The 26,097-nt window shown below is 35.9% G+C and overlaps 1 protein-coding gene across 1 annotated transcript in view; it reads left to right on the top strand.

Annotated features, from left to right (window-relative positions):
• Positions 1 to 26,097, top strand: part of DGKB (diacylglycerol kinase beta) — a 401,327-nt gene that overhangs the window by 51,761 nt on the left and 323,469 nt on the right. The window contains exons 6-8 of the mRNA XM_035020662.1: positions 12,789 to 12,838; positions 16,110 to 16,184; positions 19,531 to 19,650. Coding sequence (XP_034876553.1) covers positions 12,789 to 12,838; positions 16,110 to 16,184; positions 19,531 to 19,650 — 245 coding nt within the window. The remainder of the gene's footprint in view (positions 1 to 12,788; positions 12,839 to 16,109; positions 16,185 to 19,530; positions 19,651 to 26,097) is intronic.

The following is a 26,097-nucleotide window of genomic DNA, read 5'->3' as shown; positions in this document are numbered from 1 at the left end:
ATATAGAACAGTAAAAAATTGTGAATTAAAAAATTCCAGCTTAAATGCCTTTAAAAAATATACTTTCTAATGCTTAATAACAAATTCCATATTAATATTTTTATTATCAATAATATGTTATGCCAAGTATTAAAAACACTGGAGTGTATTTAGTAGGGTGTTCAAGGAGAAAACACATTAAAAACTTGTGAATCTTTTGGAAGAGAAAAAATTCTGGATATAAAGAACGAACCTTATATTGCATAATATGCCTCTGCCCTGATCTTTTAACCAAATTCATGTGTGGGTGCATGATTGTTTCTATATAAAGGGAAATTACATGAATTTAAAAATAGAAAAAAAGTGGGTTAAACTAGCTTGTAACTTTGAAAAAGGTACCCACATTTGGAAGCTATCATGTTGACAGAGTAATTTTAATATTGGGCTTAAAATATTTTTGCACCCTAAAATGTATATCCTTATTATGTTAGTTTTAAAAATAAGAACTGTTTGTTCACTGTTTCACTTGACCTTGGAGCCTAAATTTATTTTTAAATTCCAAGAAGAAATAAACTTATAATAATATTTGAAGATAGGTTTAATTTTATCAATATTATTCAAATGTAGTTTTAAAAGGGAAATATCCTATAGGCTTACCAAGACAATTATTTTCCCATGATGCTAATAACTGCCCTTTTTATTTCATTAGTTTCTCTATTTCTGTATAACTAATCAATTTCCAAATCCTCCACCATAAATTCTGGTCTGGAAATTTGTGTCCTTCATTTGTACTTTAATCTTTTAATTGTTAATAACTTTCTCCTTTATTTTACTTGTTTATTTACTTTCTCTCTTCCTAAAACCATTATTTTTGGATGTTGACACTCCCAAAACAGAAATTTGAATTATTTTTCTTTATTTTCCTATTTTCCAGCATTTCTGCTATATCTTTTTTTTTTGGACATCAGGGACATCTTCTACATCTGTGATCAGTTTTTGTTTTACTTTTTTTAAATTTTATTTTATTCTGTTATGTTAATCACCATACCTTACATCATTAGTTTTTGATGTAGTGTTCCATGATTCATTGTTTGCATATAACACCCAGTGCTCCATTCAATATGTGCCCTCTATAATACCCATCACCAGGCTAAACCATCCCCTCACCCTTCTCCCCTCTAGAACCCTCAGTTTGTTTCTCAGAGTCCGTAGTCTCTCATGGTTCGTCTCCCCCTCCGATTCCCCCCCCCTTCATTTTTCCCTTCCTACTATCTTCTTTCTTTTTTTTAACATATAATCTATTATTTGTTTCAGAGGTACAGGTCTGTGATTCATCAGTCTTACACAATTCACAGCGCTCACCATAGCACATATCCTCCCCAGTGTCTATCACCCAGCCACCCCATGTCTGCCAACCCCCACCACTCCAGCAACCCTCAGTTTGTTTCCTGAGATTAAGAATTCCTCATATCAGTGAGATCATATGATACATGTCTTTCTCTGATTGATTTATGTCACTTAGCATAATACCCTCTAGTGCCATCCAAGTCGTTGCAAATGGCAAGATTTCTTTTTTTTTTTTTTTGATGGCTGCATAATATTCCATTGTATATATACACCACATCTTCTTTATCCATTCATCTGCCAGTGGACACCTTGGCTCTTTCCATAGTTTGGCTGTTGTGGACATTGCAGCTATAAACATCAGGGTGCATGTACCCCTTCAGATCACTACATTTGTATCTTTGGGGTAAATACCCAGTAGTGCAATTGCTTAGTCATATGGTAGCTCTATTTTCAACTTTTTGAGGCACCTCCATACTGTTTTCCAGAGTGGCTGCACCAGCTTGCATTCCCACCAACAGTGTAGGGGGTTCCCCTTTCTCCGCATCCCTGCCAACATCTGTTGTTTCCTGACTTGTTAATTTTAGCCATTCTGATTGGGGTGAGGTGGTATCTCACTGAGGTTTTGATTTGGATTTCCCTGATGCCGAGCGATGTTGAGCACTTTTTCATGTGTCTGTTGTCCATTTGGATGTCTTCTTTGGAAAAATGTCTATTCATGTCTTCTGCCCATTTCTTGATTGGATCATTTGTTCTTTGGGTATTGAGTTTGATAAGTTCTTTATAGATTTTGGATACTAGCCTTTTATCTGATATGTCATTTGCAAATATCTTCTCCCATTCTGTCGGTTGTCTTTTGGTTTTGTTGACTGTTTCCTTTGCTGTGCAAAAGCTTTTTATCTTGATGAAGTCCCAATAGTTCATTTTTGCCCTTGCTTCCCTTGCCTTTGGCGACATTTCTAGGAAGAAGTTGCTGCAGCTGAGGTCGAAGAGGTTGCTGCCTGTGTTCTCTAGGATTTTGATGGATTCCTGTCTCACATTGAGGTCTTTCAACCATTTTGAGTCTATTTTTGTGTGTGGTGTAAGGAAATGGTCCAGTTTCATTCTTCTGCATGTGGCTGTCCAAATTTCCCAACACCATTTGTTGAAGAGACTGTCTTTTTTTTTTTTTTTATTCTTATGTTAATCCCCATACATTACATCATTAGTTTTAGATGAAGTGTTCCATTATTCATTGTTTGTGCATAACAACCAGTGCTCCATGCAGAATGTGCCCTCCTCAATACCCACCACCAGGCTAACCCATCCTCCCACCCCCCTCCCCTCTAGAACCCTGTTTGTTTTTCAGAGTCCATCAGAAGAGACTGTCTTTTTTCCATTGGACATTCTTTCCTGCTTTGTCAAAGATTAGTTGATCATAGAGTTGAGGGTCCATTTCTGGGCTCTCTATTCTGTTCCATTGATCTATGTGTCTGTTTTTGTGCCAGTACCATACTGTCTTGATGATGACAGCTTTGTAATAGAGCTGGAAGTCCGGAATTGTGATGCCGCCAGCTTTGCTTTTCTTTTTCAACATTCCTCTGGCTATTTGCGGTCTTTTCTGGTTCCATACAAATTTTAGGATGATTTGTTCCATTTCTTTGAAAAAAGTGGATGGTATTTTGATGGGGATTGCATTGAATGTGTAGATTGCTCTAGGTAGCATTGACATCTTCACAATATTTGTTCTTCCAATCCATGAGCATGGAACGTTTTTCCATTTCTTTGTGTCTTCCTCAATTTCTTTCATGAGTATTTTATAGTTTTCTGAGTACAGATTCTTTGCCTCTTTGGTTAGATTTGTTCCTAGGTATCTTACAGTTTTGAGTGCAATTGTAAATGGGATCAACTCCTTAATTTCTCCTTCTTCTGTCTTGTTGTTGGTGTATAGGGATGCCACTGACTTCTGTGCATTGATTTTATATCCTGCCACTTTACTGAATTCCTGTATGAGTTCCAGCAGTTTTGGGGTGGAGTCTTTTGGGTTTTCCACATAAAGTATCATATCATCTACAAAGAGTGAGAGTTTGACTTCTTCTTTGACGATTTGGATGCCTTTTATTTCTTTTTGTTGTCTAATCGCTGTGGCTAGGACTTCCAATACTATGTTGAATAGCAGTGGTGGATAGTGGACATCCCTGCCGTGTTCCTGACCTCAGGGGGAAAGCTCTCAGTTTTTCCCCATTGAGAATGATATTCGCTGTAGGTTTTTCATAGGTGGCTTTTATGATATTGAGGTATGTACCCTCTATCCCTATACTCTGAAGAATTTTAGTCAAGAGAGGATGTTGTACTACGTCAAATACTTTTTCTGCATCTATTGAGAGGATCATATGGTTCTTGTTCTTTCTTTTATTAAGGTATTGTATCACACTGATTGATTTGCGGATGTTGAACCAACCTTGCAGCCCAGGGATAAATCCCACTTGGTCGTGGTGAATAATCCTTTTAATGTACTGTTGTATCCTATTGGCTAGTATTTTGGTGAGAATTTTTGCATCCATGTTCATCAGGGATATTGGTCTGTAATTCTCCTTTTTGATGGGGTCTTTGTCTGGTTTTGGGATCAAGGTAATGCTGGCCTCATAAAATGAGTTTGGAAGTTTTCCTTCCATTTCTGTTTTTTGGAACAGTTTCAGAAGAATAGGTATTAATTCTTCTTAAATGTTTGGTAGAATTCCCCTGGGAAGCCATCTGGCCCTGGGCTGTTGTTTGTTGGGAGATTTTTGATTACTGCTTCAATTTCCTTCGTGGTTGTAGGTCTGTTCAAGTTTTCTATTTCTTCCTGGTTCAGTTTTGGTAGTTGATAATTCTCTAGGAATGCATCCATTTCTTCCAGACTATCTAATTTGCTGGCATAGAGTTGCTCATAATATGTTCTTATAATTGTTTGTATTTCTTTGGTGTTGGTTGTGATCTCTCCTCTTTCATTCATGATTTTATTTATTTGGGTCCTTTCTCTTTTCTTTTTGATAAGTCTGGACAGGGGTTTATCAATCTTATGAATTCTTTCAAAGAACCAGCTCCTAGCTTTGTTGATCTGTCCTACTGTTCTTTTGGTTTCTGTTATACTGATTTCTGCTCTGATCTTTATTATTTCTCTTCTCCTGCTGGGTTTAGGCTTTATTTGCTGTTTTTTCTCCAGCTCCTTTAGGTGTAGGGTTTGGTTGTGTATTTGAGACCTTTCTTGTTTCTTGAGAAAGGCTTGTATTGCTATATACTTTCCTCTTAGGACTGCCTTTGCTGCATCCCAAAGATTTTGAATAGTTGTGTTTTCATTTTCATTGGTTTCCATGAATTTTTTTAATTCTTCTTTAATTTCCTGGTTGACCCATTCATTCTTCAGTAGGATGCTCTTTAGCCTCCATGTATTTGAGTTCTTTCCGGCTTTCCTCTTGTGATTGAGTTCTAGTTTCAAAGCATTGTGGTCTGAAAATAGGCAGGGAATGATCCCAATCTTTTGGTACCAGTTGAGACCTGATTTATGACCTAGGATGTGATCTATTCTGGAGAATGTTCCATGGGCACTAGAGAAGAATGTGTATTCTGTTCTTTGGGATGGAATGTTCTGAATATATCAGTGAAGTCCATTTGGTCCAGTGTGTCATTTAAAGTCTTTATTTCCTTGTTGATCTTTTGCTTAGATGATCTGTCCATTTCAGTGAGGGGGGTGTTAAAGTCCCCTACTATTATTGTATTGTTGTCGATGTGTTTCTTTGCTTTTGTTATTAACTGGCTTATATAATTGGCTGCTTCCATGTTAGGGGCATAGATATTTACAATGTTAGATCTTCTTGTTGGATAGACCCTTTAAGTACGATATAATGTCCTTCCTCATCTCTTATTATAGTCTTTAGTTTAAAGTTTAATTTGTCTGATAGAAGGATTGCCACCCTAGCTTTCTTTTGGTGTCCATTAGCATGGTAAATGGTTTTCCACCCCCTCACTTTCAATCTGGAGGTGTCTTTGGGTCTAAAATGAGTCTCTTACAGACAGCATATCAATGGGTCTTGTTTTTTTATCCAATCTGATGACCTGTGTCTTTTGATTGGGGCATTTAGCCCATTTACATCCAGGGTAACTATTGAAAGATAGGAATTTAGTGCCATTGTATTGCCTGAAGGTGACTGTTACTATATGTTGTCTCTGTTCCTTTCTTTTTTAAAGATTTTTTTTTTTTATTTATTTGAGACAGAGAGAACAAGAGAGAGAGAGCACATGAAAGGGGGGAGGGTCAGAGGGAGAAGCAGGTTCCTTGCTGAGCAGGGAGCCCAATGTGGGACTCGATCCTGGGACTCCAGGATCATGACCTGAGCCGAAGGCAGTCGCTTAACCAACTGAGCCATACAGGCGCCCCTCTCTGTTCCTTTCTTGTCTATGTTACTTTTAGGCTCTTTCTTTGCTTAGAGGACCCCTTTCAATATTTTTTGTAGGGCTGGTTTTGTGTTTGCAAATTCCTTTAGTTTTTGTTTGTCCTGGAAGCTTTTTATCTCTCCTTCTATTTTCAATGACAGCCTAGCTGGATATAGTATTCTTGGCTGCATGTTTTTCTTGTTTAGTGCTCTAACTATATCATGCCAGTCCTTTCTGGCCTGCCAGGTCTCTGTGGATAGGTCTGTTGCCAGTGTAATGCTTCTATCATTTTAGGTTACAGACCTCTTGGCCCGAGCTGCTTTCAGAGTTTTCTCTTTGTCTCTGAGACTCGTAAGTTTTACTATTAGATGTCGGGGTGTTGACCTATATTTGTTGATTTTGAGGGGGGTTCTCTGTGCCTCCTGGATTTTGATGCCTGTTTGCTTCCCCAAATTAGGGAAATTCTCTGTTATAATTTGCTCCAATAGACCTGCCCCTCTCTCTCTTTCTTCTTCTTCTGGGATCCCAATTATTCTAATACTGTTTCATCTTATGGTATCATTTATCTCTGAATGCTGCCCTCGTGATCCAGTAGTTGTTTATCTCTCTTTTTCTAAGCTTCTTTATTCTCCACCATTTGGACTTCTATATCACTAATTCTCTCTTCTGCCTCATTTGTCCTAGCAGTAGATCCTTCATTTTTTATTGCACCTCATTAATAGCCTTTTTGATTTCGACTTGGTTAGATTTTAGTTCTTTTATTTCTCCAGAAAGCGTTTCTCTAGTATCTTCCATGCTTTTCTCAAGCCCAGCTAGTATTTCTATGACCGTCATTCTGAACTCTAGTACTGACATCTTACTAATGTCCGTATTGATTAGGTCCCTGGCAGTTGGTACTGCCTCTTGTTCTTTTTTTTGAGGTGATTTTTTCCATCTTGTCATTTTGTCCAGAGGAGAACAGATGAATGAGAGAACAAAATGCTAACAGGGTAACAATGACCCCAGAAAAATATACACTAAGCACTTCAGAAGAAACCTGACACCAGGAGAAAAGAAAGGGAAAGAAAGAAAAAAGAAAAAAAAGAAAGAAAAGAAAAAAAAAAAAAGAATATGATTAAATATGATCAGGCTGGTGAATAGATCAGTGCCACACACTAGATTTTGGGCGTGTTTTGGTCTGTTAGAAGGAACTGCCTTCCAAAATTTTAAAGAAAGAAAAACTTATATATGTACAAAAATAAGGGTAAATACGACAAAGGGATAGAATATGAATGTAAAGATGAATATTATAAAAGATTTTATGAAAGGAATTGGTAAGATAAGAAGTTGGTTGGAAAACTAAGGAAGAGTACTTTAAAAAAAAAAAGGGAGAGAATGTGATCAGGCAGGAGAGTAGAACAAAGGCATGCACTAGAGATTTAGGGTATATTTTGGTGTGTTCAAAGAAACTGTATCCCAAAATTTTAAAGAGAGAACAACTTATATATATACCAAAAATAAGGTTAACTACTATGAAGGGATAGAATATGACTCTAAAATTGAAAAATAAAAATGTTTTTTAAAAAAGGTATTGATAAGATGTTGGTTGAAAAAGGTAAAAAGAAAACTTCAAAAAAAAAAAAAAAGTTAAAAAAAATTAACTTTGAAAGACTAAAGAATCAGGGGGTGAAAAAAGCCATGAATTCTATGTGCTGTATTCCCCTAGTACTGGAGTTCTGCCACTCTCATTGATCGGTAAACTTGGTCTTGGCTGGCTGTTCTCCCTGATCTTCTTGGGGGGGGGGGCTGTTGCCGTGGTTCCCAATGTCTTTGCCAGAGGCAGAATTGCCCCGCCCTTGCCCGTCCGGGCTAAGTAATCTGCTTGGGTTTGCTCTCGGGAGCTTTTGTTCCCTGTAAGCTTTCCGTACAGCTTTGGAGGATGGGAGTGAAAATGGCGGCCTCCCAACCTCCACCCCAGAGGAGCCGAGAACTCGGGGCCCACTCCTCAGTGAGCCCCCAGAGAAAAGCAGTCAGTCACTCCCGCCTCCCCAGTCTCTGGCCACACTCCGTGCTCACCCGGCCTGTGACCGAGCATCTCTATCTCTGGCACACGACCCCGTGTGGAGTCTCCAAACCCAGCAGATCCCTGTGGTGCGCTCCCGCACCGCTCCTCCCTGGGGAGTAGGGGGAGTCTCCCTGTATCTTCCGCTTGTTGGGTCCCTGCTTCCAGAAAGTGGTCACTTTTTTGTTCGGACAGTTGCTGCTATTCTTTTCTTCGATATCCTGTTGAGTTCGTAGGTGTTCAGAATGGTTTCATCTCTGTGTAGCTGAATTCCTAGGACCAGCCGAAATTTACGTCTCCTACCTCTCTGCCATCTTGCTCCTGTTTTACTTTTTCTATCATGCTTTTAACTTCACAGAGGATTCATTTTGTTCTCAGAATGATTCTTATATGCTCCTCTTTTTGCTTTGTGGATTGCAGCTTTCCCCTTACAAGGTTTTATTCTGCCTCCTTGCTTTGTTGTTACTGTTTTCCCAAATTACTTGTTTTGGAAGGACTCCTGGGTGTGGTGCATAAGTGGGTGTGTGGGTGAGGTTTAAGTGTGACTCACTGGAGATAAGGAAGAGGATTTATACTCTCAGTATTCACTGTTTAGACTTTCACATAAATACCTTGTTTTGGGGATAGTACCCCTACCATCAGATGTCCTGAGCATCCTGAGCTCAGCATTCCCTTAGTTTGAGTGCTATTCAGCCCCAGCGTCTAGTCTTCTGTTGGGGCAGGGAGCTGGCATACTGTCAGGTAGAAGGTGTGAAGGGTGGTATTTGAGGGTCTGACTTCTTTCTGTGAAGACTATCACTTCGTTTTCTATCTCATCACCCTTTCTGTGTAAATCTTTGCTTTTTTAGTACCAGCTCACGTTTATATTTCTCTGGTTTCTAGGTCAATCAGCATGTGTTTCCCAGCTTCTTAAATTCGATGGTTCTTTTTTCCTCTCGCATCTTCTTTGTGCTTTTTGATTTATGCCTATTTCATACTGTATTTTTACTATAGTGGCACTTCAGTAGAAAGCCAAGGTAGAGAGGTGTGTTCAGTACTCCCTATTTTGCATGACCCCACTATGATTTTAAATTAGGAAAATAGACTTATCTCTGAAAATCAAAATCCTAGAATTTCTCTCTCTTATTCGGGACCAAAGGAAACTTTGATTTTTTATTTTGACTTGGTCAGATTTAGAGTACATTATATTTAGCACTCAATATAGGTAGCAGTTTTTCTTATTGCTATTCTGATTGACTAGAACTTAAATTTCTCCAACTTTTTCTTTGATGAATTAGACAGAATTCATAGACAACCATTAACCCCTGTTAATGTGTTTAGAAATTATTTAAAAGATGTCAAGACTCTACTGTAGACAATAATGAACAATGTGTTTTAAAACCAACATCGCTACTGGGAACAACTAGAAAATTTGTATATACTATTTTTTTTTTAAACTGGTTGAAAGCTTCAGGGAATGGTCAAGGCATATTGGATTTGTGGGTCAAATTTCTGGGAGAGACCCTGGCTTTTGCCACTATTTTTAAATGGCAAATTCTTAAACAACCAAGGCTGAGAAGCTAAGCAGTTTGAGGAGACTGGTCTTGAGGGAAAATAAAAAACAAAAAACAAAAACTTGAGTTCCAGAAATAGATATGTTGTTGTCTCTGGTTTAAAGTTTTATTTTATTGGCAATGTTGAGCACTTTATTTTGACTGGCCATTCTTGTATCTTCCATTTTTGAATTATCTGTTCAATTTTTTGCCTCTTTTTTATTTGGGTTGTTTGTTATTTTATTACTGAGTTATAGGGTTTGTTCATATATTCAAGAAATAAGCCCTTTGTCAGATATATGTGTTCTGAAAAGTTCTCAAGTCTGTGGCTGTTTTTTTTTTTTTCTTCTCTATTCTTTCTTCATCTTTTTTTCTTTCACTTATTTCTTTGTTTGTTTGTTTATTTATTTATTTATTTTGTATGAGTAGAAGTTCTAAACCTGATGAACCTTAATTTACCCTTTTTTTTTTTTTTTTTATCATTGGTGGTTCATGTTGGCTTACCTTAAGGTTGTGAAGATATCTTCCTATATTTTCTTCTAGCAGCTTTATAGTTTACTTTAATGTTAAAATTAAAGTTTCATTTTTTTCTTAAAAATAAAGTTTAGTTTAAACTTAAAATTTATTTTGACCTAATCTTTATGTTTGATGTGAAGTAAGTGCCCATGTTGAGTGCACAGAATCACTGGGGGAGACAATAGAACAGGTTAGTTTTAATCTTATTTTTAATATAGCTGGTTATTGGTTTTTATTTTTATGTGGCTTTATTTTTTTTAGAGGGGTTGGTGGGGCAGAGGGAGAGGGAGAGAATCTTAAGCAGGCTCAGTGCCTAGCATGGAGTTTGCCCCGGGGCTCTGTCTCACAACCCTGTGATCATGACCTGAGCTGAAATCAAGAGTCGGATGCTTAACTGACTGAGCCACCCAGGTGCTCCCCAGGTTATTGTTTTTTAAATGATATTGAGAAACACAGAGAATCATTAGGAGGGATAGAGAACCAGATTTGGAGGATGTTTCTCTAGGATCATTGATGAAATTAAGTGCTAAATTTTCCTGGGGAGAATCCCATTGCTGCCTCTCGGGGCATGAGCACGGCACCCTTCATTGCCAACACCCCTGACACATCCAGGACCCTGGTTGCTCTCTCTCCGACCACTGCTACTGCTGTTGCTCACATCACCAGGATGACTTTGAGTAGCCCCCTTTTTTCTTGGGTCACCAGCCTCTGATTGATCAACTGGGTTTTTCTTGATTGATGGAGCCTGGGTCATGTGCAAACTCTACCTCAAGTCAGGCCAGTAAAGACAAGGTATCTTGTGTTTCATCTGTTTCTGTGTTTTGTAAAGTGTGGCTTTAAGAGCATAGGAAGAAGTTTCAGATGCTGCTGGAAATGAATGGCAGGTAACCCCACACAGAGTCCACTTGTGTATGTGTCTTTGAGCTCATGTTTCTGACAAGTCTTACCAAGAGGTATAGGGTTTCCATATATCTGATCACCTAAAAATGGTCAGGCAGTCATTTATTACAGTGAAGATTCATGGAGTCCCCAGTGGCCCTCCTTCTAAAATACAGCTAGGCGGGGCGCCTGGGTGGCTCAGTCGTTAAGTGTCTGCCTTCGGCTCAGGTCATGATCCCGGGGTCCTGGGATCGAGACCCGCATCGGGCTCCCTGCTTGGCGGGAAGCCTGCTTCTCCCTCTCCCCCTCCCCCTGCTTGTGTTCCCTCTCTCGCTGTGTCTCTCTCTGTCAAATAAATAAATAAAATCTTTAAAAAAATGAAAATAATAAAATACAACTAGGCTTTTGTAAATACTTGCCTTGTTCGTGGTACTGAATCCATTCTTTGAGTGGTGGGTGAATTCTTGTCACTCACAAAGTGATGTTTCTATTTTCTGCTTTACTAGAAAACCTTGAAATGCTTAGGGTCCATGTTCAGGACTTTTCTTTCTGAATTTTTTGCCATTTATTGAGTATATGAAAGACAGTAATCATTATGGTTTGCAAATAAAGATATTTAGGTCATTAACCAGCATAACATTATGTTCCTTAATTCAGTGGGTACACATTTTCCTCATACATTTTAGCATCTTTAAAATCTTTTTCCATTTTCCAATAAATAGAACATGATGATTAGATTGTAAGCATTTTTTCTCTATTAGTTGTATGCAGGCTGGTTATAGCATCTTATAAATAAATAATCATATCTTAGGTTGGTGAAATTATAATAATTATTTTAAATACAAAAATAATAATTAGTTAACAGATATATGATCAAGGTCATTGCCCAATTGTGCCTCATTGTTATCAATGTCTTTATTTAATATTAAAGACCCCAGACATCAAGATTCTCCCAGAAATTATACAAACCCAACAAAAACTCTCACTTCCACTCCTCTGTTTTAACAGCTGTGTCATTCTCTGTTTATCTCAAAATGGCACCTGCAGCCCCTTCTGGAGACTCCGGGTGGTGTGTGAACTTATGAGGGAGTCCTCTGGCCTGAGAGGCCCTCTGTCCTCCTGCTTTCCTGTGCTCACTACCACAGAGACAACACTCTCCTTTTCCTTACTTCTTTAGTTCAAAGAGTGGTTACCTCTGAAAGTACATCTCAGATTGCAACACATACACCATTATAACCGTGATAGTAATGCATTTTGTGTCTTGTTGTTCTGCATCAGAAAAATTCACCTATTTTGTACTAATCCTTTCCCATGCTGCTTAGCGATCAATCAAAACAACGGCTTATATTTGTGTAGTGACCTATAGCTTTTGCTATGCATTTGTGTGTATCACCTCACTTAACTTTTCCGACAAGTGTGTCTTATGACAGGGTGGTTATTCTCATTTGACAGATAAGAAAACGGTGTTGGACTATGCTCATGTACTAGTGGATCGCAGATTCCAAATTTGGTTTACAGAACTCCGAATCAGTTTGTTTTTTCTTACTCACTCTGCCCTTTAATATCTGGACTCCGAATATCTAAAATTCCTTCTTTTATTTTTGTGTTTTCATTTAATGATCTTATAATTAAAAAATTGAGCAAACAATGGTACCTTTTAGTGTTTTCTACATATATAACAAAACTTGTTTGACCTTATATCTGATATTTAGTATTTTTATTAACAGACTAATTCATTCTCAAATTAACTTGAGAAATGATCCTACAAATCGATGTCTTTGAATAGGAAAGGATTGAAAATTTGCTTTCAATGGAAAGGAAATTTTATTTTACTTTTTTAAAAATTTTATTTATTTATTTGACAGAGAGAGACACAGCGAGAGAGGGAACACAAGCGGGGGTGGGTGGGAGAGGGAGAAGCAGGCTTCCCGCCAAGCAGGGAGCCCAATGCGGAGCTAGATCCCAGGACATTGGGATCATGACCTGAGCCAAAGACAGATGCTTAATGACTGAGCCACCCAGGCGCCCCTCAATAGAAAGGGAATTTTTACTAACATTGATCTTACTCTCCTCTAATTTTTTTTCAACACCTCTTTTATTTCTAGTTATGTTTCGCCTCTATGACACAGATGGGAATGGCTTCCTGGACAGCTCGGTAATTTTTTTCTTTAAATTTTCTGTGAAAATTTCAAAGTAGTTTGTTCTGAAAAATGCAATGAATAAATTTATAGCTATTACCACAGAAGACACACTGAATATAATTTCCATGCACTCACACAGCATTTTGATCATCTGACTTTTTGAAAGAGAGTGATCTGAAAAAAAAAATAAAAATAAAAGTGTTAGGATTTCAATTGTTCTGTTGAATAATTTTGCTAGAAAAAAGTGACTTTTTATGCATGGAAAGATAAAAAAGACCCCAGCTCCTTTGAATAATACATGAGAAAGTTGAGATCATTGATCTAGAAAGAAAAAAAAAAAAATGAGCTTTGACATTAAGAAAAACAAGAATACCAGTAGAATTGAAAGGAATTATAAAGTCAATTTAATCATTTTACCATTTTTGCACATTTTAAAAGTCTTTTAGTCATATATGCTGTTAAAATACATATACTTACAAATTACTTTAACAAACTTCCCTTTTTAAAATGTCTCATCCAATTTAAATACAACTTGTACTCTTATCATTTAGTCATAAAAAGCAATAGGAGAAAAATTCCATCTCTATATGATTGAACTAAAAGGAATAATTAAATGTTTATTGTATTTGTAACATACACAAATCATTGATAGTTTTCAGAGGAGTAGTTAGACTCTTAGTTTTACTGCACAAATCAGTGCTTCGAATATAAATCCATTTCAGGTTCCATACAATAATGCATTTTATATTTGCCAGTGACATATTTTTCATATATTATTAATTCTTCTATAAAGAAAATAGAAGAATCTCAAAAAAAAAAAGTGTCAGGTTATGGAAATCTTGGAGTACACAGGTACATTAAATAACAAATGTTTTGATATTTTTAAATTGATTAAAATGAACATTACTTCTGATAGTGAATTTCTCTCTACAGCTCCCTTTAGCAGAGTTCAAACAGAATTCTACAAGCAGAGCAATGAAGTTGGATACATATTTATGTAATGCTGAGTAGGATAATGGCACATTAGCTTCTCCAGAGAGAGATAAAAATATATAATTCCTACTTTAGGAAATGACCACCAATTTAAATTGATGCTGTGATTGTGGGATTCCTTATGTTTAAGTCTCTCCAATTTTTCAAACGCTATCATTTTTAAGTGCTTAGTAGTGTCCAGTTATCCATTTAGGAATATTAAGCTACAGGATGCATTTGCTCATTTTCTGGTGGCATTTCACAGCGAGGAGTTTAGACTTTTCTAGATATTTCCATATGCTTATTGTCGCACTTCTGTCCATACTACTGCAAATTGTATTTAAATGCAAATTTGTTTTATTTAGTGTTTCTTTTTAATTAAATTAAAGGATGTTTCCTTACTAGGCTCTTAGCCATGGGTTGGCAGCTGATTTGAAAATTCAGTCAAATGCTTCTTTTGGTCTCTGGCCATTTTTTATTGTTGTTAACATATAATACATTGCATTATTTATCACTATCATCTAATATTAAACAATAAGTTGGAGATAAGTTGATTTATGATTAAACTAGTCTATTTTGTAATTAAAGGCCTGAATTTTATTTCTATGGTTTTCTCCAGACAACTTACCACTTCATTTTATTTTCTTCATTATCAGGTTGAAATTGCACGTTCTGATGTCCTTAATCTTGGAAATTTTAAAGGTGTAACACTTCACATATTGGAGGCCAAACAGAGGAAAATTGATATTTTGAAAAATGACCACTATGTGTAATAATACTAGTGAATATTTATTGATCCCTTGCAGTATGCCAGGTGGCATAAATGTATTTCATATCATAGCATGCTTACTCTTTGCAGCAACTCTATGCACTAGTTAAGATTAGAATACTCATTTTACAGATGAGAAAGCTGAGTCTTGAGTCAAATGACTTATCTAAATATCGCATGCCTGCATAAAAAGGGTTTCTGTTCCTAAAAACATGTCCAGGGACTTTTACCACTCCAAACCATCGAGGCATAAACAGGCAAAGATAGAGTAACACACACACACACAATTCTAACCTATAATTCCAAGATATTTTAGTTTAAATTTTTTCTTAACTGTAATAAGTAAATTTATATTTATTTATATTTATATATTTGTATTTTTTATATTTGTATTTATATTTGTATTTTTGTATTTGTATTTATATTTGTATTTTTTTCTGGGGCAATCTGTGTTACCTAAACATTTTCATGATTACATTTTTTCTGGAGAGAGGAATGGAGCTTTCATCAGTTTCTCAGATGGATCAATTGTCCCCCAGAAGACAACCTCTTTTACTACATTTCCTTCTTCACTCTATGAATATCAACTACATATATTACATCAGAGATTTGAGTGGAATAATCTTTGATTAATATGCTTTCAAACCTTATCCTTTTATACTTCTTATATTTTAAATTATTATACTGTTAAGACACCACATTTAATTATCTCAGTGACTATATTTAAAGTTACTAGCATTTACGAAGTATATTTAATCTTTTCTGGAGATAGGGAAAAATTAAAGTATTAAATAAATAGGTATGAGCAAATGTTTTAATTTATTTGGTCAAGGCATATGTATTAACTAACCGTTCTTCAAAGAGTTGACACTTGAGCCCAATAATATGAAAATGCTAACTAAAATTCTATTTCCTCATAAAATAAACTCTACATGTACTTAGCCTCCAAACCTTGACCCTGAACACGCCTCTCGCAGAGCAAATTATACCAGTTAATGGCTGGAACAGTCGATATACGTTCTCAGTGTATCAGAATGAAAATAAACCTCTCAGTTGCCCTCAAACGCTTCCTTCCATCCTTCCACACCTGTTTCTAAGCCAAAGGGTCAGGACACTCGGTGACTTAAATGTCACAGCTTGTGAAAATATGCCTGCTCCTGCTTCAATCAGATCTTCCTTTCTAAAGATAGCTTTTCTTCCTTAAAAAAAATATCTGCTCTGGAAGAAAAGCTTTTTTTGTGTAGTTGTGCCCTCTTCTGGTGAAGATTTCTAGACCAAGTACAAAATAAATTTATATTCAAGTGCTTCTTTTATGTATAGTTAATCAGACTGTTGAAAGGATATATTATATATATAAAAATTAATGTATATGTATAAATTATATATAATACATAAATTAATCGTGTAACTTTTAGTTTTTGAACTGCACGTTAAACAAAACAATTCTTATAAGTCAAAGTTTGAAAAACTTACAAAGTTTTTCATGTTTTCTCCCTTTTCTCTGTCTCTGTCTCTGTCTCTGTCTCTGTCTCTGTCCTCTCCAGGAGCTAGAAAATATCATCAGTCAGATGATGCATGTCGCAGAATACCTTGAATGGGATGTCACTGAACTTAATCCAGTAAGTATATGGACAATTTAACTGTTGGCTACATTCTAGAAGGCCCATTTCTCTTTTCTCTTTTTTGGAACCTTAATATACTACTGACATTTGATACTTTCTTTTGATAACCCAAAGTTACTATTTCTCTTCAGTAGCGAAAGTGGATTCTGAACAAGAAAAGGTATACGTGGTGTTCTGAAGCTCTTAGCAGTAACTTTTGCTTTTCTTCTTCATGGAAATTAATTTGAATGGCAATCTCAGATGTCTTTAGGTAAGCAGGAGCTGCTAGTGGATACTGCCAAGGTTATGCCATGCAATAAAACAGTCAGAACTAATGTATGTTATTCATGATCTCTGTATTTTCCTTTTATGGAAATAGCTAAATATTCATTCTAAAAGAAGATGAAGTCGCTTAAGATGATGACAGTTGACTGTATACAGTGCACTGTGTTAGTTCCTTTATATGTGTTACTCAATGCTTGCAACCCTGAGGTAGATCCTACTATTTTATTCATTTTACAGATAAGGGAATTGGGACCTTAGCATGTTCAGGAAACTTCCCATAGCTCTTCAGCTAGTTAAAGATAGAGCTAGGAAGTTGTAATAATTTGTTTAAAGAAATGGTATCGAAGGAGGCTTTTAAGAACCTACAACCTCTTATTTTTAATAGATTTACACCAAATACAACATTATTCAAATGTATATTAAAACATACTTGATTGGGAACTTTGACTTTTGCCACAAGTAATATTTTGGAGAGAGCTGATAAGTACGTTATTGACTAGTTTATTCTTGAAACCAACTAAGTTGAGCACATTGTAACTGAATTAAGCATATACAAATCAATTTTATTTAAATGGCTTACATTTTATAAGAATCTTAAAAGCCTGTGACAGCGGGATAGTGGCAAGATTAGAGAAGGGAGCTGTGGTAGCATTTCCTTTGCTGCGGAGACTAGTGCCTGTAAAGTACCACAAAGTTATATGCAGGTATATGCAGGAGGGGCACCATTCTTCCTGGGATTGGGGTTTTCCAAGTTTTAACTCAACTGGTTTTTCTTTTGGGAGGATGTCGAAATACACCATGCTGTGCGCATAATGCAAGGCAGATATCGTTCACAAAGTTGCAGTTTGTATATGGAATAATAAATAATAGTGGTAACTTGTATTTGATTCTAAGAATCCTGCTTGATTCATCTTAATACTATTTTCCCTGAAATCAAGGGACTTCTTTTCAGTTCTGTTGCCCTTTTTGGTTATGTTCTTCTAAACCAGCTTTCTCCATCCTACTCACCTCAATACCCGTGAATATTGTACATCTTTCAGTCAAGTCTCTTGTCCTCACTGGAGTGATGGAAGGAAGGAAGATGTTTTTCTATCGGTTTTCAAAACAGAAGGGGGCAGGCACCGCAGCTTCCCCACAAAAAATAGTGGGGGCGTGCTATACTCTTGAGGAAAAGGGGGATCTGGATGATTTGAAGAAGGGAACAGTTGGTGGCTAGGCAGTCTAATTATGACAAATACCTACTGGAAAATACAAATAATAAACTATATCGCATTATTTGTCATTTGTGGAGCACATTGATAAATCTGCTACTTCTACGAGTAGTATAAATAGTAGAAAGTGAAGATGAAGAGATTTACGTTGGGTAGTATGTTTGCTGTCCTAGTGACTACCTCATCCTGCCTAATGATTCAACAACTCTGCCCATTTTAAGCCAGTGCATGCATTTGTACATGTTGTCAGAGCCTTGATACATTTGCATATATGAATAAAGATAATTGAACGTTTGAGGTCCATGACAGTTAATAGGGAAGATTGAGACATCCTTGGAAGAGGTTTTTAAAAAATGAACCCATGCTCTCACATGAGATTTATTAGGTACAAAATGAAAGCATCAACCATCTGAAACAGTGCTCTGTGTTCTAGTTCTCATTTATTCATTTCTCCTAGTTCATCAAAGTGTGTTCAAGGGGCAGGACATTTTAATAAGATCCTGTACCATTTTGCCAAGTTCTAAATCATATCCCCCGTTTTTCATTTTGAGAATAATAAAATAATTATTTCAGCACCATTTTGTTCCCAAAAGTCTCTTTTTCTCAATACCTATATTTAAATTTGTATGAAGGAAAATAACCTCATTTTCAAAAACTTCATGAGGAAACACACCCATCCACGAAGTTCGAGTTTTTAGGCAAACAGCACTTCTATCAACATATCAAGTATTCCATTTATTGCACCTTTCAAATTTTGGTTCCAGTGCTCGCTCTCTCTCTTTTTTTTTTTTTTTTCTCGAATTGATGAAGATTTCTGTATTAGATAAAGGGGTGAGTTACTTTCTTTGTTGGAATTCTAGCATGTTTGCCATTTTGGTGCTGTTGGATGAGAAGTGCTTCACCTTGTTTGAAACTCACATACAGTTTCTGCTCATATAACATAAAACACCTATATGACACTTACTATACATGCTACATGCTCTTTGAGGATCTTTATAGTATATTAACACATTTAACCCTCACAACAATCCTTTGGATTAAATACTGATATTACCACTATAAAAGTGAGAGATCAATGTATTACCAACAAACACTGTGGAGAACATTTTGGGACACTCTGTGCAAGTCATCTTTAAAAAGAAATCTAATTGGGCGCCTGGGTGGCTCAGTTGGTTAAGCGACTGCCTTCGGCTCAGGTCATGATCCTGGAGTCCCGGGATCGAGTCCCCCATTGGGCTCCCTGCTCGGCAGGGAGTCTGCTTCTCCCTCTCCCACTCCCCGTTTGTGTTCCCTCTCTCGCTGTGTCTTTCTCTGTCAAATAAATAAATAAAATCTTAAAAAAAAAAAAAAGAAATCTAATCAAAAATGACTTGATGGTTTAACTTCTTGGCTTTATTAAGTTCTGATAGGCAATTAAAAGCAACTTAATTTCCCCACCCCTTATTACCACTTAGCAAAGAGTCATTTCAGCTCTTTGCCATGAAGTTAATTTGTTCAGACATTATCTGGCATACATATGAATTAAAAAAATCTAGAGAAAGCAATTAAAGACCACTTTCACCCTTAAATTAAAGATACTTTCTTGTTTTAGCTGTACCATTCAGTGGTAAAGTATTAAAAAGTTAAGCAATTATTTCTAAAAGTTGAATAGTATAAGAAGTGAGGTTCTAGAAATCATAACAAAGCCACTCTATCCTCAGTTATTGGATTGACATTGTACCAGGTTACCTAGGTATTTATCTCTACTGTGCACTTAGCTGCTAGTCAGTTTGTTATATTCAATTCAATTCAGTGCAATGCTTTGTTCTCTCTTATGAAATTTATTTTATTGATTCATAGCAAGTTTTCCTTCATCTCTTCTACTCCAGATCCTCCACGAAATGATGGAAGAAATTGACTATGATCATGATGGGACGGTCTCTCTGGAGGAATGGATCCAAGGAGGAATGACAACAATTCCACTTCTTGTGCTTCTGGGCTTGGAAAATGTAAGCATTTACACAAAGAGGGTGGCCTGGTGGTAAGTCAGTGGGGTTCTCTATTACACATTTTGATTATAAATTGATCTGGCCATTTTCTATCATTAAGCGTGTAGCGAGTGTCTGGACCTTTTAGTAAGTATGCCATAAGGCAATTTAATAGTAAGTCCTGTAGTCATCCTTGCCACAAACACATTGATTCATTTTAGGTGTTACCTTATTATTTAATACATAATTTCTCTCTTTTTTCTCTATTCAAGGTACAGTCTAGTTTAAAAAACTATTGACCTTCTCATCATTTTATTTACTGCAAGAAATGCCCTAAAATTATTTCATTCTCTGGTTCTTGGGGGGCTCCATCTCATTCCACAATCACCCTCCCCATGAAGAAAATCTGTTTTATTGATAACCAGTACTTGGAGAAGCCAATTATATATTGAGGTAGTTGAGAATATATAATATATAATATTATATATTGTGACATATATATATAATGTCATATACATGTATATATATATATATAACATAAATTTTTCTTACATATCATCAGATCAGCCAGCCTTTCATTCTAAGCTTAGCAAAAGTTTTCTTGTATCATTGCCTCCAGTGGTAATTAAATAGTGCTTTGGGGGGAAAGAAATCAACCTAAGCTTAGAATGAGATAGGATAGCGACTTAGAATCCAAACCTTGCTACCCAGCCTTGATGTCAATTTCAGTAATCGTTAATTTCGAACTCAATGAATCACTACTGAATTTTTGTATTTAGCATTAATAAACAAGAATTAACCATAACATGCATATAGTAAAATGTATACTTAGACTCAAAGAGCTTTACTGATAGAAAGCACGCATACAGTATTTAGAATTTTGAGCCGCAAGAACATAACGTCCACCACTTGGCTGCTGACTCCAAAACTTTGCATACTTCTTGTTACCAGAGATAACAGTTTTGCAGATTCAAGACTATACCATGGTTACTCAAGAGACCAGATTTTTAAAGCCCTCAAGAAATCTTACAGTCTGTGTTTGTAAAACATGTGAGAATATATACAAATATGTTTGTACATATTTGCATATGGGTTTGGGAATATATAAGTGGGCTTCAGGAAAGTAACTTTTGTCTCTTTTTCACCTGAATCTTCAAATTCTTTTCTATTCAGGTGAATCTTACCCTTCACGAGGCCCATAGGACTTTAGATATGGCCAGAGGAAGGCAGAGAAAATTACTAATAGATGATATACAAGATGTTATCCTTAAAGTAAACATTAAAACAAAGATAATATAGATCTTATTGTTAATACATATTTCTACATTTTGAAAATAAATGAAGCAGTATTTCCTTGTATCTGATGTTCTCATACTATACATAACCAGGTATCTTTTTGTAATAACCTATTGTATATCTCTATATTATAAATATTTGTTTAATTGTTTAATACACCTTCTGACAAAGTGTATGTAAGTCAATCAGGAGAAAACAAAAAGAAAATTTGTAAAATGTTAATATTTTAAGGTTTAGTGTATATTCTACACAGAAAAAGTTGTCAGATGCTAGTCAAGGAATTTCTGATAACAGTGCTCCTGAAGAGAATTTATATTTTTGAGGCTAAAATTGCGCTTATTCTAAATATTTGTGGAAATTTTAGTGTGAGAGAATGTGCAGGAATGAGTAAGTAAACCACTTGGTATTTGGGGTGCTGGACAGCAAAACACAGAAATGCAGACTTAGTCATCTATATTTAAAATAGCCAGAAAGATTTTGAAATGATGTTCATTTTTGGAAACTATTATTTAGAAATCCTTTGTAATTCAATTAATAAATATAGGTATTTTTAAAGTTATGAAAATAGCATGGGTAAATATAGTCCGCAGATCTATATGGATTTAATTAATTCAAACTCTTTTAAATAAACAGTACCTCATCAGTTTCTGGTGTAGCAGTAACTTTATTTCAACTGAATGAGAATTCTTTATGATTAATTCCTGTCAGGTTAAGCATACCTAATTTACTTTATAACCCTATTCTTAAATTTATGGTTTGTGTTTTTAGTCATAGGAGATGTTTTTGGAGCTTAACAGGAAAAATCAATTTAGGGTTTCAAAGCAGTACCCAGTACTACGTTTCAAAACTGTGTTCCCAGTCAAGGCCACTAGATGGCAGGACAACATCGTTTAACATTCAATTTAAGTGGGAGATGGCATTTTTTTTTTTTTTTTCCGCTGTACGGAACAATTCAGAGAGTTAAATCCCTTTTCCTTCGCTTTTTTTAAAAAAAGAGTAAGCCAATAATCTTTTGAATTGTCTTTTAATAAAATGTATAAGGCATGTAATTATGATCACAAAACAGCATTTATTTGTTAGAAACAGCTTTTTAATTCCAAGGCATGGAACGTGTTTTACAAAGCAGGAATGACACAATGACAACTGAGTGATGAGGGACTTTTTTTAGTAATTGAGATTTATTTCCTTTTCTGTAGGCAGTTAATGTGTTATGTTATTACCTATAGACAATGTGATTCATGATGCCATTTCTCCAACCCTCCCCCTAACCCCCCCCACTTTTGCTAATCAAATTGGAAATCTAGCAGCTTTAGGTTGAATCCAACCATTTATTGTGCAGCCTGTCTTGTTATGTTGTCCTATATATTCTTGTCTTCTGTCAATTATGAGCTCAGGGAGTAGATTCTAATTGAGAGTGCATGTTAAATACCATGGTGTATTTGAAAGTGACTATGGTGTCCTAGCCAAATTACACAGATATGAACATTGCCTTGGGAGAGCAATCCTTACTTCTAATGCAAAGCAGAACAGTTGTGATTTCATTGTAGTTTATTTTTCTCTATCAACAGAATTTAAAAAGCTACTCTGTTTTGAATATTACCTGTTTGGGAACCAAAATCAGAAATGTAGTTTATCAGAACCTGACTCTCTATCTCTATCCTTTCTCTTATAAGAAGTCCATCAGACTTAGCATACACAACATGAAATGGTACAGTCTCTTAGGTCTGAAGGAAAACTGAGAGTTTGGGTGGCACTTTTGAATTTGATTACACCCAAGGCATAGTCATTTATACAGGAGACTTACTCATTCTTTTTTTTTTTTTTTTTTAAGATTTTATTTATTTATTTGAGACAGAGAGAATGAGAGAGAGAGCACATGAGAGGGGGGAGGGTCAGGGGGAGATCGATCCAGGGACTCCAGGATCATGACCTGAGCTGAAGGCAGTCGCTTAACCAACTGAGCCGCCCAGAGACTTACTCATTCTTCCTTTAGCGTTTACCTCACGGAAGAATTTTACAAATTCAATTTTGAATGAAAATATTTTATTTGAAATTAACTGCATCTAACAATAAACTCTGCTGTAGTGATTAGCAAACTTTGTCTGTAAGGGAACAGATAGTAAATAATTTAGGCTTTGTGGACTATAAGGTCTCTTTTGCAAATGCCCAATTCCTCCATTACGGCTGGCGTAAAAGCAATCACAGACACTAGGTAAAGGAAAGAGCGAGGCCATGGTCCAATAAAACTTTATTTACAAAAATAGTTTGCCAGTCAGATTTGACCCAAGGGCCATAGTTTTCTGACCCCTGATTTATCCTGTCACTAATCTTTCATATTACAAACAAAGAGTTTTAGTTTATTTTTAGTCATTGAGGAGAAAGGAATCTAATACCCATTATTTAACTCACTTAAGATAACCCCAGCAAGACGTGTGGACTAACGAAGAGATAGTATGGTAGTAGTGAAGTTCAACAAATTGATCTTTACCTTGGCTCTATTATTAACTAATGAGGTCATTTTGTGCTAGCCAGTCATCCTCTCTGGACACAGTAAAAATAAGCTAGGCAAGGGGCGCCTGGGTGGCTCAGATCATTAAGCATCTGCCTTCGGCTCAGGTCATGATCCTAGGGTCCTGGGATGGAGTCCCGCATCGGGCTCCCTGCTGGGCGGGGAGCCTGCTTCTCCCTCTGCCTCTGCCTCTCTCTCTCTCTGTGACTCTCATGAATGAATGAATAAATAAAACATTAAAAAAATAAATTAAAAAAATAAGCTAGGCAAGAATATCCTTTTCTTTTTCTAATATTATGTCAGTTTGGACATTCCTTTTCTTAGATGAACAAGGTAATTAGTACTGCTCCAATTCCTAGAGTCTGTAATCTTGGATCATTATTAGATTTTTCAAGGAAAATTCCTGAATTCATATTATCATAAAAACAGAAATACACATTTAAGTAGGAGCCTGGCTTAATATAAGACTCCCTTACCTTCTTAGTCTTGGATTGTAGTCTGGCATGTATGACTTTTGAATGGATATGTGTTTTGATTTCTCTATATGTATTCTCAGAATCCTGGACTTTAAACACTATATGTAATTTAAACTTTGCTGTCGATCAAAATGTTTTAGGACGTATTTTTTTTCACCTGACTCAGTAAAGTGAAAGTAACTTTGGTGTGCCTCCTGATTTCTGATGGAATCTATTTCCTGGTGAAATTCCTGAATATAATGGAGAGCTAAAGATGATGCATTCTTAATAGACTAAGCTATATTTGGAAAACTAATGCCTCTCACTCTATTTTTCAAGATTTAATTTGGTTGAGATGTTGTTTTGCTGTTTATACATTGATCAATCTAGAAAGGAATTATTGAAGCTGGATAAATGCAACAAGTCTTGAGATTCCAGATTGGGTCATTCAAGGGAAATGACTATGCGATGTGATGGGCTGGTGCATTTTCATTTGAACCCAAGAATGGTAGGGCCTGAGGCTGACCTAAGAAAGTGGGGTCTGGAGATAAGCGTTGATATCAACTCCACTCAGAATTTTAAAATGTCTCTCTGCATTTTCTTTGTCCAGACCTGATATAGCTCATCTTTTTGTCTAAAAGAGCAGTTTCTTTCATATTGTTATAATTTTTTGGAGACCTTGAGTAGAAAAGTAAGGTAATTTAATGGTCCTTATTATTCAAGGAGTTGGAATTCATTTGCAACATTAGCTCTTAAATGTGTTTTAAGTGAGGTCAGTTAAAACAGGGATGTGGTCATGTATGGAGGTTAGGAGCATTTTGGCTATGACATTAGTACAATTTCTCCTTGGTCTTTTGAAAAAAATGATATTATTTATAATTGTTCTAGTTCACTTGAACATGATGTGTGATCTTGGATGCATTTAAGGAAAAACTAAAATTTCAGAAATCACTAGAATAATGAAATAGGTTTCAGAAAGTTCCAAGGGCATTCTTGCCTTTGAAACCTCCTTTTGACTATAGGGTAATAAAAGGGGAGGAAGAACGTGGAGCTCCTTCTCCATGTGAACTTGCTTACATTTCATTAAGTATTTCTCTGTTGTAATCGGTTCACAGAACTGAACTGTTTCAATTTTAAAACGTAGTGTTTTATAAATATCAGGAATAAATTTCTCTTAAGAATGATGTCTGGTAATGAAAAAGTGAGAACAAAATTTTTATGAAACAAAGTATAGTTAAACCTACAAACATCCTTCTCAAGTCTTTTGGCTGAAACATTGAGATGTTACACAGCTCAACCCAATGATGGTAATAATATTTGCTGTTTATATAACACCAGTCTTCTGAGGAGCTAAATTGACTTCACAGATATTGTATAATGAAAGCTCACACCACGGCCCGGTAGAGGAAAGTAGGTGCTTTCATTTTATTAGAGAGGAAAATAAGAAGAAAGGTGAAATGCCTTATGTACATTTTCGTAGTAGGCCAGGAATAGAACCTTCTGGATTTCTTCATTATTTCTTGTTTAGAAAAATGAATTCTTTTCTATGACAATAAATATTTATTTGCAATAGAAGTACTAATAGGAGTATGCTTTAGTGGCTGATAGAATATAGTAAGGGACAGATTCTCCCCGTCCCCCACTAAGTTTACCATCTAAATAAGACAAACAAGACAAGACATGAAAATACAGAGCGCTGGAGTATAATTTGCACTGCTGAGAAATAGTTGGCTCCTGGTTTCAATTTCTTCTCTTGAAGTCACATACATATTTCATCCTTTGCATATTTTGGCAATGTATCCGGTTAAGAGTTATAAAGCTATTTAATTTGTTTTTTGGTAAAGTATTTTATGTCTGGGTAATGGATTCGTACATCAGTTGCAGCCTGTAACATGGCTAAGTGTTCTGATTGACAGAACACCCACGTTCAGACTTGTTTATTTTTTGATAAGGAAAATGCCAGCTAACTTAGTCCATATGTGCTCTTCAACAGGATGAGGCTTATTCACATGTAATGGACACTCATTTAAAAATAAAATGACTAGGATTATGAGAACAGTAATACATATGAAAATTAGGTTTTTTCCCTTTCCTCTTTTTACTTAAGAATCTTAGTTTAAGCTAACTTTATTTATCTATATCCCTATATTATACCTATCCGTCTATCTATCTATCTATCTATCTATCTATCTATCTATCTATCTATCT

This window comes from Mirounga leonina, unplaced genomic scaffold (genome assembly GCF_011800145.1).
Source record: "Mirounga leonina isolate KUSES-001 unplaced genomic scaffold, KU_Mleo_1.0 Mir_174, whole genome shotgun sequence".
NCBI lineage: Eukaryota > Metazoa > Chordata > Mammalia > Carnivora > Phocidae > Mirounga > Mirounga leonina.
The sequence above is the reverse complement of the archived record's forward strand: the minus strand, read 5'-3'. Positions and strand labels throughout refer to the sequence as shown.